At 37.2% G+C, this 15126-nt stretch overlaps 1 protein-coding gene across 1 annotated transcript; it reads right to left on the bottom strand.

Moving 5' to 3' along the window:
- Positions 1-183: 183 nt before the first annotated feature.
- LOC111323503 (sodium/glucose cotransporter 4) lies at positions 184-14924 on the bottom strand. Its single transcript, XM_022926875.2, has 15 exons — positions 14763-14924; positions 12679-12750; positions 11996-12100; positions 11034-11093; positions 9726-9830; positions 8789-8894; positions 7836-7916; positions 7122-7330; positions 6006-6141; positions 5404-5511; positions 4421-4571; positions 3730-3898; positions 2835-3050; positions 2060-2255; positions 184-1496 (listed from the first exon to the last, which is right to left on the bottom strand). The coding sequence occupies exons 1-15, from the start codon at positions 14856-14858 to the stop codon at positions 1279-1281; spliced, it is 2028 nt and encodes a 675-aa protein (XP_022782610.2). The 5' UTR covers positions 14859-14924; the 3' UTR covers positions 184-1278.
- Positions 14925-15126: the final 202 nt, after the last annotated feature.

The following is a 15126-nucleotide window of genomic DNA, read 5'->3' as shown; positions in this document are numbered from 1 at the left end:
GGGGTTTTAAGCCGCTCAAATTGCATGCGTCAAAAACAGATTCGATTTAAAAGCTCTTTCCTCAAATTTTGCCACCTCAGTCGACGGCATTTTTGACAATCCAACAAAAACAAACTGTGTTTACCCTTCAATTCTACAGAATTAGATGTGTTGTTTGTCTTAGATAATTATCATAAACTACCATTCAAACTTCTTCCCACAAAACTTTATGTAGTCGGTAACCAAAACCCTTCGTGTACGTTTTATTGTTAAGCTATAGGGGGTATCAAGAATAACATGATGGTATTAATATATGACTCTAGACAAATCTAAGAAAAATATATGCGAATGACAACACTTTCAAAAACTATATTCTAAATTAAATCTAATTTATTAATTTTGCCAAAGATAGCCATCTCTATCACATCTGGTTAACGCATGAAATATAATCGGAAACTATGAAGCATAGCCAATGCTTTTATTTTAAAAATACTATATTCTGAAATAAATTGATCATTTTTTCCTGAAATAGCCATAACTTTTTTAAAGACATTTCGTTATTGCATAAACTTTGATTACAAACTATCAAGGATCGCGAAATACTGTTAGGAAATAAATGAAGGAATACTTTTAGTATGTATTATGATAATAATCGTCTACAAATATATCTCTAAAGCTCTAGTAAATTATTAAATTAGGCATATAAGACGCTTGACCATACGAAATCAATGAAACAAAAACAAAACAAACGAAAAAAAACGAACAAAAATGGTTCGACTGGTGTATGTTATCATATGAAGGATACAACTGAGAAAGACACATACTGATGGCGACTTCCACCCATGAAGTCGCCGTCTCGCAAACTGACAGCGGTCCTTTTAAGGACTACTGTCACCATGACAACCACAGGACAGTAGAAGAAGAAAAGGATATTAACTGGTTACACCGGTTAAAACAGGCTTGACTCAGAGCTGTCAATAAGTTTGAAAGCAGAAGTGTTATTTCGTCTGACCATACGCGAGACTTGGAACTATCCAGTCAAACAATCCACGAAATTCACACGAACCTTCAAGCAACTTCTTACGTTTGGAATCGATTCACGCATCTAAACCTGTTACTGGTAAACTATGCGTTCAATTACACTAAAAACAGGAAAATAGCTGCTAAGCAAATTTTGTCGATCATCTGCACTTATAACAAAAGGAGGTGAAAATTGTCGAATAGACTCGGCAAAGTAGCCAGTGATTTTAGCCGCCCATTTAACCGACATTTACTGAAAGCTCTGTAAACTGAAAAAATTCAAATGGAAAAGAAAATATAGAGGTAGAGCCCCACTGCAAGAATGATGACCACATTTATGTTGAGGAATGTTTCAGCTCTTGGATCTCGTTTCAGTGATGTAATCATCGCCAGCCGCTCGTGTTGTTCATGAGCTGCTTTCTTTGCTTCTTCTGTTCCAGCCTCGTAACCGCAGAACCAAGAGTACAAACGCTTTATCTTAGACTCTGGTGGATGCCCTAAAAGGCAGAGATGACGTGTGAAGTCGGCAACAAAAGTGCACTAAATAACAGTTACATTGTGAGCTTGAGATTTTTAGCACGCGATGGTTAACGAGGGCGTGGCACAAATCAACTATCACGTGATGGAAATCGAGAGCGTTTTGCTTTTCTATGATTGGTCCAGAAAACTCATGCCACTCTCTCAACCAGTCAGATACAAAACTAACCGTAATCACGACTAGGTCAAGGTCATGTTCTGCACCCGCGTTTCAGGTAGTTCGTCTTCTTCATGCAAATGTTTTGGGCTCATTTTAACTAACTCCTTGTGATATTACCTTATTTTCATTATATTAGTGTTGGTTGTACGTCAGAAAGTCCTCTTGCGTCGGCATATTTACAAACCGGTGCGCAAGTAATGTCTTCGAGGGTGATAAAGTGATAATTTCCCCACCACGTTAGCAAAATGGAAATTTAAAGGTCGGCAATTAAAAGCTTAAATTCAAAGTAATGACCTGAAAGTGCAGCAACAAAAAGAAAAAAACAACATCGACAGCAACTGACAACTTCAAGTGTTAACTCACCCAATGGTCTCAAGGTCACGGTCGGTGTTTCCTCTGTTGCGTCCTTCTCCTTGTCATCCTCTGCTTCTTTCTCCTCTATTTCTTTTTCATCTTCGTCGGGAATTTCTTGCATCTCAATTTCTTCGTCCCTGGCTTCCTCCATAACGTCTGTGTCTGATGGCTTCTCGTGTAATGTCCACCACGTCAAGCGAGCAGTCTGGGGTTCAGTAAAACTTTAGTTATTACGGCTTTACTTTGCTCGTTGATTGGTTCAAAAAAACTCACACCACTTTTTAGACCAATCAGATTCAATAAATCGCGACTTGGGTCACACTCGTCTTTCCGCGCTAAGGTTAGGATTAGCTTGTTTTTTTCTTTAGTTCTAATCGGCTCCATAAGGAATTTTCTTTGCCTCAGTTGGTTGGAAAACACTCTTAATAAAAAATAGCCGGCATTTTGACGCGAAAACAGTTTTCGGCGTAAATAATAGTAAGTAAATAAGTAAGTAAGTAAACTCTTAATTTAAAGAGGGCGGCATTTTATGGCTAAAAGGCTAAAAAACTTGTGACCCTCGCCCTGTTTTCTGAAAGCAAAGCTTGAAATCAAAGCATATCCTTGCGTTAACTGGAAGCCCTTACATCTCTTATCTTTCAATTATTTCTCTTGTGTCTGGAACAAATAGTTTAGGCCAAGTGTGAAGAAATTGGTGCGCAACTGAACAAAACTGATCCATTTGCGCATGCCCATCGTTTGACAGCTGAGGTCAGTAAATTCTACACTCCAGTGTTCTACTCACATTTCCTTCAGGCCTCGGCTCGGTGAAGTAACTAATCACCACAATAGTGAAGACTGTGAGCCAGAAGAGAATCAGTGCGAAGTACATGTAGTGAACCTTGGCTATGATGGACGGTCGAGTGTCCTCTTCACCACAACGAGGCTCCAAGTGAGTGAAGTCCAGGATCATGCGTATTGCGCCCACAATGAAGCCCACGATCATACCCCAGAATGCACCCTGAGATGTGCGCCAAAAAAAAAAAAATGACAATAGTGAGTAAATCATCGAAAGGAGCAACCGCAGAAAGCTATACGTTACCGCTGTTCCCGTGTAAATCTGTCCCGCAAAACAGGTGCAAACATTTACTGCCAAGATTTTCCTATTAACCCATACTTCTTTATGCAGGCAGTTCTTTGATAGATGAAAACAAAGACGAAAACAATAGATCATCTTCGGGACTACGGCTTTGCTTTACAATACTATGGGGATATACGGAAATTCTTCCAATTTACTCCCTTCGCTCGAAAGAAAAGCTGCGCATGCGAGTCAAGTGAAGCAGTTGTTATCTTCGTGTTCAGACTCAGTCAGAGTATTTATCCACGAATCTTCTACTGTAAAAGAAATTTTTTAAAGACTACCGTTTTTTCCTTATTAACCCCTTCACCCCCAGACATCAGTATGCATATTCTCCATACTGTTCTCTATACATTTCCTAAGGAGCTGACAAAGAGAATTTGTTTAACAAATAAGAGCTTCTTTAGTTGGTGATCATTTCCTTCATTCCCGTTACTTTAATGTTTGATTCAAGGGTGATACTGTAAGGAGAATTTAGATACTTGTCACTCTTACGGGTCAAAGGGTTAACTTGGTCTCACTTGTTGTGTTTGTGATAAAGAAAACAAGCAAGATGATTAACCTTCTCCGTTGCCTTCGTCCAAAGGATGGAAATCAAATACAGGGCTGCGATTGGCGGGGAAAAATACGCACTGACAGCTTGGATGTAGATGAAAAGCTGGCCTCCCTGTACACTCTGAACCACAGGGATCCACAAGATTCCTATACCTGTCATTATTGCGACCATGATCCTACAAGATCACACAGATGTTACGAATGAAGACACGGGAAGAAATGGTTCCGCGCAAACTGCACTTTAGGAGCCATCGGAGATCGAGATCTCAAAGAATCGAGCCTTTTCAAAACGCGCAACTCTATCGAAAGTACGCTACGTTTCATGAAGAAAACGCTATTTTTCGTCACCTGGCTTTTATCGGGTTACCAAAATCGCACAAAAATTTGCCGGATGCGCTCCCATCATGTGGCTATTTAACTCAGCATAGTAGCTGGGGTGTCACTATGCTGTGAAGGTTGGGATTGGAAATACTAGGGAGACAGTAGCTTATTAAGCCACGTTAAAAAATCTTAGAGAAATCAAGTATCTATTTCAATTTTATAACACGCCACGTTACACAAACATTTTGATTGGTTCCTTCCTATGATCTATGAGAGGATAGAGGCACAGATGGCGTCATCATTAACAACATTTTGCTTCCTTGTCATTAAAAATAAATAGATTCCAGGTCTTATTTCACATAAGAAACCATTGTTACCTTCCCACAATCATGAGCTCCCTAACTGAGGCCTGTTTTCGAAACCTGCCGTACACATCAATAGTGAAGAGCGTACTGGCGCTGTTGAAGATTGACGTCAAGTCACTCATCAGAGCAGCCATCATTACTGCCATCATCAATCCCTTGAGACCTAAGACGAAGAGACCACAATTCAAATTCTCAAAACAAATTTTAAAAAAATAACTTCAAAGAGACAGGGACTGTGACTTTGGAAAGACAATGATACAAGGGTAGTGCTATTCAAAAACATGTCCAGGAAAGTTCATATTTGTTCATATCTGTCCTGTTTCAAATCTTATTTTCCTTGATTCAAACTCATTATAGAATGCTTTTCGATGGAGTATCCTTAAACCAAAATCAAAGTAACCACAACAGCCAATTGCAATACAGAAAATATCACCAGGAGCTAATCAGAACTCGAAGAAAAAAAAAGCGCGGTAAAACGCGTGTGACCAATTAGTTTTGAATCTGATTGGTTGAGAAAGTGGCACGAGTTTTCTGAGCCAATCTCATAACGAAGGACAGCAAAAACAAACCAATCCCAGATTACTTTAAATGCTCAATTGAAGACTTCTGCAATACATTTTTGGCTATTACAATAGGTACTGCATACCTCAAAACCTAGTTTCTCTGAAGCTTATCCTTAACTTTCCTAACCACCTAACCACAAAGCAGCAGGGAGCATAGTTACCCCCCCCCCCATCCATCACAGCTTCCCTTGGGGATTTTTTTTAGGTTTTCCTGACAGTACACCAGTACTCCTGGGTGGAGAGAGAGGCACTGTGAAAGATAAGAGTTTCATTCAAGGACAACACAATAAATGAGCCTTGACTTGGACCCAGACCTCTAGATCCAAAGAATGGTGCAATATACGTAAGATGTAGGTTGGTAACCTTATTCCCCTCATACCTACATGGAATTAAACCACAGCATCTCCACATGCATCAACAGTCACAGCTTACCGGTCGGCAAGAGCTTGAGAACAAGCTCTGGATATGCAATGTTGGTGCAGCCTACTTCACTTCCACAAATCTCCATGCACTTTTCTGGGACACTACATGCAACACGGTCTAAATATACAACCAAAGTAGAATAATTGTGAGAAAGCCTGGAGAATCAGGAACTTAAATCAATACATAAATGCCATACTAGCTAATACTCGACAAGAATTATCAGGTTAGAAAATGTTGATGTTATAGTGATGACGAATGTCCAACATTATGAGGATTCCTTAAGAAAATTGAGAAAACAAGAACCAAAATATACAAAATCTAAACAAACACAAAAACCAAACATTAAATTAGCCTCTCTTGAGGCACTTAAGGCATCACTTTGGCTTGTATCATGTGATATGGTTGCCAAGATTAGTATCAGACTATAGCTCTTTTGTTTTCATGAGTCCCATGGCAGGGGGATCAAATTCTTCTAGTATTAAATGCCACAAAAAAATGTAAAAAGAGCAGTATGGAGAATGTATACACTGATCTCATAGCATAAAGTTTAGATAAATTCATTCAAACCCCCTCTCCCTGTAACCTCCCCCACACGCCTCCCCCACCCTTACCTGGCGACAGCACCCTGCTGATCATTCCTGGCATTACCAGGGTGAAGAGAGGTAAAATCTTAATGTAGCTAGCCAACAAGCAGGCTCCCTGGGCATGTGACAAACTCTTGGCAGCAAGAGCTCTTTGCACAATGACCTTGCAAAACAGAAAACAAAAAGTATAATACTGGGCCAAAGGGTGGTCATTTAAATTTACACAACCTTTAAAAATTTTTAACCTGTTGCAGGCATTCTGTTAATTAAACAGAATGAAATAGTGAATAGAATGAAAATAAAAGCAGAGCAAAAATGAAGGAACTTTAAATTAACTTGACCCAAACCTCCTGTTTTGTTTCTGTTTTGCCACTACTATTGTGCTCTTAATTTTACCTCCATGTTTTGTTTAACTGACTGATTGTCTAGAACAGGCCATAAAAATACATGATGCATGAGAGTTAAGCAGGACCTGGTTTGGCACTCCACTTGGGCAAAGTTCACTGATAAAGGTTTCTCCAAACAGAAAAAGGCTAGGATCAAGACTCAGTCCTGACAAATTTGTGGCTATATAGAGGTACCATTAGGAGCTGGACCTTGAACCGAAAAATACCTCCTCAGTTTGTATAAAACTTCAGAATCCTTTAATAACTGAATTGGTTTATTTTCTTTAAAAATATTTTTGAACAACAAATTTGTTTTCCCCTGTAGAGAGTAGACAGTTTTAAAACCAATGCTCCTAGTGTCAAGTCCACTATTCACAACAGTCTAATACAGTTCTTTCAGTCTATATCATGCTGACATTCCCATATATTGAAGGTGAACAAAAAGAGCATTATCTCGAGTATTAAACCAATAGTCCACTTTACAGTTGTGTGCTTGGTTTCCAAGCCTTTGAACAGGAGCGAGACTAAGGGTGACCTTGTTTTGATACAGATGTTGCTGCTTTTCAAAGGTAAATTACTTTGTTATCATGCTAACCACCTACTGGTCTCTATCACAATAAAGTCACCTTTAGCCTACTCTATATAAAAGGCTTGGCAACTAGGAACACAACTGTAAAATGCAGGCCTATTGATTAGACTCAAACATTTCCCAGCTAGATACAAATAAATTCTACAAGACACTTGTTGCAACACAAACCTGATCTGCACACCAATACCAAATTGAAGCAATTGTCTGTCCAAAAATGAACCCTGCCCAAGGCATGTCGGAGTTGACAGGATCCCGTAGCATGACAAAAGCATCATCCCTTGGCCGGCCACAGCTGCTGTTTGAGAACAGGGTATCATTTGAGACTGCCATCATATATTTTTCCTTCAGACCACTATAGCCACCAACTTCAGCAAATCCTAAAAAAAAACAGCAAATTAACACTAATCAAGTTATTGGTTCTCTGGAATTTATGATAACTTAAAAGCCATGGTTCTTGAACCTGCAATTACTTGGCCAGTTTCACTTTAACTCTCCTCAAATGTCCTGCTATCCTCATTTTCTCTGTCTGTAATGTTAGTCACCGACCTTGTTTTTTTTACACTTGGGCCATAAATCTAAGCAGAAAAAAACTTTGTTCATAACTTACAGTACAGACCTTTAGCTCAGTTACTGGGACATTTTTTAGCTCAAATTCAGGGTCATCCTCGGTGAAAAAACCTGACGAGGTTTTCTTTGTTTCATGAGGTATTGTTTTGCTGCACACTATTGTTTAGAATGTTTTGTTGTCTTTGTTTTACATCACTCGTGGGCTTCACAGGTTTTTACACCGAGGATGAGCCCAAATTCACCATAAATCTTTACCAAAAGATAATTCATTACTGTATGAAATCACTCCTTGATATCAGGAAAAAACAAAATTACCAAGTCCCATGACTGTCAATGATCCAGTTACCATAAGGAAAGTACAAAGAGTGTCCGTGTAGATCACAGCTGTGAGTCCACCTGTTGAAATACCAGAAAATACTCTGAGTTGGTTATTATATTTTACTATATATACTGCAGTGTTTTACAAGTATTTCCATCCCTGAAAAAAGCCATAACTGCACACATGTAAAATTAGATAATTTTCTGAGTATTTGATATTGCCAATTAGCTACTGACACATCACAGACCTTTTGCATCACACTTGTTAGTTAAGGCTTATAATGTTAATATAATGGACAACATATACATGGTTGTCAGTAAAAAGGCATTTTTTCTTCTTGTGTTCTATGCAATATCTCACTTGCTTGTTTACTGCAAATGCTCACTCATGAGACATGGATTGTTGAACACTCAAAGATAACTTCCATATCTACATGTACCAATGTATTATTGTTTAATACATAATAATTTTATTATCCGTCTCAGTCTCCAGAGTGACCAAAAAACAATTTTTCCCTACAATTCTGATAACTCCTAAAGCAGAAAGGTCGTGAGAAGTACGAAAAAGACCCAGTTGAGGACATTTTTTGGTATAAAACTAAATTGTTAGTGCTAGTTTTACAAGGAAGTATTTTAGAGAGTGCGAAGAACTGATATTTAGAACTTAGGAGTGAAAGGCTAATGAAACAAGAAGACGGTTTTGTCAAAGTTATATACTAGCTCCTCTACCAAAGCAAACAATTTTTCTTTCTTCTAAATATTAGGTACAGATTATTCCAATCAGAAAAGCTTGGAAAAAAGCTCAAAGTCTACAGCCTACTGCCAGGCCTCTAAAAGCCTTTTGGGCTTATTCTAACAGGACACCCAGCCACTAATCCACGCATGGCTCAATAACTTAACTCTCTCAGGTTACCCATCCCTTGAAACAAAACAGAAAAATAACTATCGACCTGTAAGAGTACAGAGACAGGTCATTCCCAGCATCAACAAAATGGCCAGATACAGGTTCCAACCAAGAGCCAAACGGATGAACAAAGCTCCAGAAAATAAATTAACCTGAAGTCAAAGAAAATGAAAACACATTAACAAATTTTGTACCAAACAGCAGTCACTGAGTTTAATCTTACAACTCACATAACTTCTTTGCCGGATGATTGAAAAGTTTTTTGATCTAATCAAAATCATTGTGGTACATGATTGGTTAACACTATCCCGATTTGAGCTCTACTGTAATATGACAGAGAATAGTTCATACTTCTAATTGGACAGTTTAGTCAGACAGTTGATGCTTTAACAGTATGCCTCATGCATATGTGTACATGCTGTTGTTGTGCATTCCACTGAGTTAACTGTTCTTTCTTTTTAATGAAAACATACAACCAATGGTTCATACTTCTAATTGGACAGTTTAGTCAGACAGTTAATGCTTAAACAGTATGCCTCAGGTGTACATGTTGTTGTTGTGCATTCCACTGAGTTAACTGTTCTTTCTTTTTAATGAAAACATACAAATAATGGCTAGTTTGTTTAGCAAATTTTGTCATAGTTTTGATTTATTGGAAACATAACATTCTATTGGTAAGCTTACTTGTGGTTCACAAATCAGTCTCGCAATTTTGTTTCACACTGGTATGGTTAAAGATCAAATTGAACTCCAGTTAGTCTTATTACCATTAAAAATTTGGAAATCTTGGATAAAAATGTTTTCACCAGCATATTCAAAGTTTCATGAAGGAATACCCCTAAAGAGTTATTTTCCCTTTAGTTTAAGCCCTTTTCAAATTATTTATTTGATACAAGGCAAGTATTCTGGACCCATCATTTCCTCTTGCACCCTTAAAAGATGCATACCTCATTTAAAGTATACCACAGATGACATCAACTTACAGATATCTTAGTGAAAATGTATAGTAGAAGAGACAAAACTGAAAGCCACATCCTAAGTCTTCTTCCTCCATAGCGACGGGAAATATACTCTGGAAGGGTACAGATCTGTATACATCACAAAAAAAGAGACAACATCATGATTTCACTTAGAAGTGACTACTATCTAATTTCTCCTTACAATATCACCCCTAAATCAAACATTTAGGTTGTGAAAATAAGGGAAATGATTACCAAATAAGGAAGTTCTTGATTGTGAAATAGATTCTCCCTGTCAGTCCCTTAAGAAATGTATGAAGAACAGTATGGAGAATATCATTATGCATAATGATGTTAGGATGAAAAGGGTTACCAGTAACTGCAATGGCCCATTACAACAAGAGTATATCTTGACACCAATCTTGTCAATCTCCACCCTAACATCAGTATGCATATTCTCCATACTGTTCTCTATATGGTTCCTAAGGTGCTGATTTGGAGAATTTGTTTCACAATCAAGAATTGCTTTAGTTTGCGATCATTTCCTCGATTCTTGTGATCATTCAGTCACTCAGGAGGTTAATTAAAGGTTGACTGATTCAAATGAGTTTAGGTATGTAATTCATGAGAAAATGGATACAAATTTTTACTCAATTTTCCTCCAATACTTACATCAAATTAATAATGTAGAAAATCTAAAAGAAATTTTGTGTTCATTGTTAAGTCAAAGATCCTCATTTTAGTGTACAGTAACTATAGTTCAATTTAAAAAATGTGCCATTTGCCAAAACTGTCATGTGCAGCTTCTTAGTTTTTTTAAACAGCCTTTTGCATTAAAATTGTTGTTTATTATGTTGCTTGTGTCACGTAATGTTGAAAGAAAAATGATTAGTCCCTAACACAATTGTCTACTTAATTGGTTCAGTGAAGCCATTTCAGTCAAAAGATTTCCTGAAAACAATTCCTATTGCAGTGGAACCTCAATTTAACAAACCTCTATATAACAAAGTCCTCAGTATAACAAACGATACTTCAGTTTCAGCCCAGCTAAAGTTACAGTAAAATGTATGCCACAGAACCTTGATACAGTGAACCAGTGATATAACAAACCAACTTCCCCAGTCCCTTGACACTTCATTAAATCAAGGTTCCATTGTAGTAGAAAAGGCCATTTCACAGAATTCAGATACTATAGAAGACTGAAAAATTTCATTACAAAATCTATTTGGATGGGCAGAAAAAATAACTAGCTATCAATAGCTTGTTCTGTTAAAGGGAAAAATTCCACATATTTTGACATAACTTTTGCTTAATTCTATGGTGACTACTTACCCCACCGGCAATATAAACTGGTAAAAACACCCAGCCAAGCAGCTGAAGAAGAATTATTGCCTTATAAAAGAACCAAAGAATAAATCAGTGGTTTCAACAAACTCAGTCTATCCCATGCTTTTTGTTTGTAAATTTGCCAACTTTTTTTTAGTTGAAGGTGGGAGAGCACAGCCATATCAGAGTCAATGCAAGGCATGTCTTAAGAAACTTGCCCTCTGTTGTAACATGCCCTTGATATAATATGGTTATTCCCTCGATGCAACATCCTTTGTTTGCATTATAATTATTATATGCAATTCCTGTAAAAAAAAAAAATAGATATATTCATACTGTGTGAGTGAGTGCAAAAACTTTTGACAGTTGTGCTGCAGAATAAAACTTCACTTTTAAAAGAAAGGCTGTCTTGTCCACAAACTTCTTCATATCTTGGTGCTAGTAAATCACCACATGAGGAAATACCCTCTACAAGCAAGGTCTTTGCTAATTTACAGTATTGAAAAGCTTGCATATTATAACATAACCAAAGTAAAGCGCGCACTCTGATTGGTCAATTTAGCGTCCTCCATTTGCCCATGGGTGTACGCTGCTGACGTGAGCAAATGCAAAGACTATTTTTCCGTGCGCGCTTGTTTTTTTCTGGTCACGTAAGATTTGTTAAATAAAAGGGAACTCTTTAGCTACAATGTGTTAATGTTATGTTATAAAACAAATGGTAAACACCACAGCGTACACTATTGAGTTATGGATGCACTTGGGAGGTTTGCTAAGCACTCAAGAAGCTAGAGTCGCTCGAGGCTATTGCCTCGAGCGACTCTTACGCTTCTTTCGTGCTTAGCAACCTCCCGCGCGCATCCATAACTCAATAGTGTACGCTGTGGTGTTTACCATTTGTTAATTGTAACACCTATTATCCACATTTCATCTAATTAACTTAAGAAATTAACACCCTATAGATTATTTACATTGAATTCAAATGCTCCAACTCCAATTCCACCAGCAGCTCCAGATCCCGCCAGTCCAATAAAATGTTCACTGCCAATGTTACTTGCAAAAAGTGATGCACCTACCTATTTTTAAACACATTATTCTTCATTAATATAATAATTATACTTAAGATAAGGTAAAATAATATTACCTTTCACCTGACTCTGAAATCATTTTTGTTGTTGGGTTCCTCTATGCTCCAACTATTTTGGTCACCATGACAAACAGAAAAAAAAATACAGCAACTGAATTTTCAGCAAAAGTCACAAAATTGGTGACCTGCCTTCAATTGTCAAGAAGTAAGCTGTGAAGTTTTCCCTTTTTAATTTTCATAATCTAAAGTTAGAGTGAGATAAACATTCACATAGATCATTATTAGTCAGCGCAGCTCCTGGGATTTTAAAAATCTAAAGAAAATCTAGTGTTCAACCAAATCCAAAAAGTAGCTCTCTCTTTGGTAAACATAAGCTCACTGACTTACAACAAAAATAATTTTAGGGGGCTAGGTCACAAAAAACCCCTTTTAAGAGAACTAGTCTAAATTTTGATTATTCAGAAAAAAATGTTACTGAATGGAACAAAAATGACAGGAAAACCTAACAAAAACATGAAGCAGGGTTTTAAAGCCTGTTTTAGAAAAAAACAAGATAACATTACATACTGGAAGCCAAGTCATAAATCTTCCAGCCAAGAAATAGCCACTGACAGTCCCACGGTTGGACTTGAACATAGCCTGGAAGAAAATTTAAGAAATGGATCTAGTCACCATGATTCAGAAATTAATTACTGTTGTGAAGCATTGATGAATATATTTCAAAGTAAAATAGTGAATACTTAGATGTTACTGTTTCCCATCACTTCTGTTCTAATATTGGACTGTCAGTGATTGACACAATGTAAATATGTTACTAACAGGAAAGCAAGTAATTAATGAAAGAGGTCAGTAGTAAATCAATCTGGGAGAAACTTATGCACAAAGATAACTGGTGAGAGGATCAACATTCGACAATTATTGGATGAGGCTGAGCATGATAGTGATAATTATCAAGGCCAAAGTCTGTGTTATCTGCTGAAGTGGAAGGCTAAGGCAGATAACACAAACTGAGGCCTTGATAACTATCGATATCATGAGAAAACCAAATCCAATAATAATAATAATAATAACTTTATTTCAGTGTCAAACTTCTAGCTAGCCTGTAATAGGCTTACTAATTGGGGACACCATCCTACCTAAAAAGTACAGTAATCTTTAGAATTTACAAACTTCTAGCTAGCATATACTAGGCCACTAAAAAGTACGATAATCTTAATTTCTTTTATTATGCATATTCTTGAACTGCACTTGTAAAGACAAGCGTGCATAAAACCATTGTCCGTAGATATGACGCCACTTCTATGAATATAAAATCTATTGTCTGTAGGTATGACATAAGGGAATGTATAATAATGTCAATTCTTGGAGCCTACAACTCATGCATGCAACCTAGAGCCTTGATGATTATTTGTGACCCAAGACTAACAACTGCAAATTTCAAACACAATTAAGCTTCCTTCAAGTGTGTGCTTGATTAATTACTGTCTAAAATAATTGCAAAGTTTTAATGATACTTTTGCATCTAAGCTTTTACAAGAAGGATGTGTTCTGTTTTATGTTTCACTAACCAGTAAACCAGATATGAGCCAGCATTCAGTGTTCATTGAGAAAATGCTAAAAAATCATGGACTCCTCTTTAGTTTTAAGTTGGAAATTAAAGCAGGCTAAAACTTTATATTGAGGTGTTTACATTTTTCACCAGCTATTCAAATGTTTTTTACATGCCATTCAAATGTTTTTCACATGCCTTTCACGAAACAGATTTCCCATGGATATGAAATTGTTTATTGTCAGTTGTCACGCAATCGCCCCACATCAAATTATTCCAAAAGAACCAATCATTTTGGTACATGTCGGACACTTGTCAAACCTTCGCCCAAGTTGTAAGGATATTTTTGTTTTAGTTTTAGTGAGCTCCACTTGATAAGGATCTTAACATTTGTCTTGAAATAAGCACAATCGATCAAACAAAAGATAACATGGTTCACCAATTATGATTCATAATTTAAGATAAGAAAGAAGAGTAACTATTAGAGTCACGGAATATTTAAAATCAACAGGTGCTTTGAAAATTCTGTTATCAAACAAATATAAAGAAGAGAGATAATCATATGAATTAAGCGTGTTTGATTGTTTGGTATTCTACTCCGCCGATGAAAGGAATTCGATCTCAAATTACGGTAGATTAATATGTAAACATTAGATAGACGCGTTTGCAATGAACTCTTGCTCAAAAATATATCAAAGAACAAAAAGGAACTTGTTGAGGTTTGACGTATCTCCATGCAGTAAAGCTCAATCAGAAATAAATGTCACCTTTGAAAGGAGAAGGTGTACTATTTTGAGCGAGATCTCATAAAAACAACTAATTAATCATTATTATTATTCTTTATGGCCGAGAACACGCTGAAACCGCGTGAACAAAGGCGAAAATGGCCGAGATGATTATTCCATTAAATTACAGTTTTAGCGGTTTTAAACCTGCAAAACAATTTGAAAGTGTAACATTCATACTCAATTGAGCCGACTATGAAATGAAAATAGCACAAGCGAGCTTAGTGTTGGGCCAAAGAAACAGCTGAAGAAAGGCTTCGCGACGCTCTGCTGAGATCAGTTCAGATAAACAGTGTAGTGATATGAGAAATACTCACGAAAAGTCCAACTCCCAGAATGACAATAAAATACAGCACAACTATCACAATGTCCCATGCCTCCAGTCCGGGCGGTTTGTATTGAGTTTCAGCCATATTTGACACCGCCTACCTTCGCCTTAGACGCAACCCACACTGGGTTCGATGGATGATCATTCGAATGACACACTTCTGGGTTTATCTTTTTCTGGAGGTCATGAAGTCACGGAATAACAACGTTGATTGGCCAACAATTGTAAGTTGGCGCCATGAAAGTGTGTTCTGATTGGTTCCCGGAGATAGAGAACATTTTGCGTAACTCGCCCCCGAGGCAGGAAGATTGTTTATGATTGTTTCCGGCAATTTTTGATGTACTGAGCTGTAC

Source organism: Stylophora pistillata, chromosome 12 (genome assembly GCF_964205215.1).
Source record: "Stylophora pistillata chromosome 12, jaStyPist1.2, whole genome shotgun sequence".
Lineage (NCBI taxonomy): Eukaryota > Metazoa > Cnidaria > Anthozoa > Scleractinia > Pocilloporidae > Stylophora > Stylophora pistillata.
This window is presented reverse-complemented; position numbering and strand designations above follow the sequence as displayed.

Excerpts from the sequence above, each read along its gene's own strand:
- LOC111323503 (XM_022926875.2), bottom strand. The coding sequence starts at position 14,858 with ATGGCTGAAACTCAATACAAACCGCCCGGACTGGAGGCATGGGACATT. Across the intron at positions 11,094-11,995 it reads TTGGAGCATTTGAATTCAAT|GCAATAATTCTTCTTCAGCT; the intron begins GTAAATAATCTA and ends TTCTTTTATAAG. Across the intron at positions 4,572-5,403 it reads TCTCAAGCTCTTGCCGACCG|GTCTCAAGGGATTGATGATG; the intron begins GTAAGCTGTGAC and ends TCTTCGTCTTAG.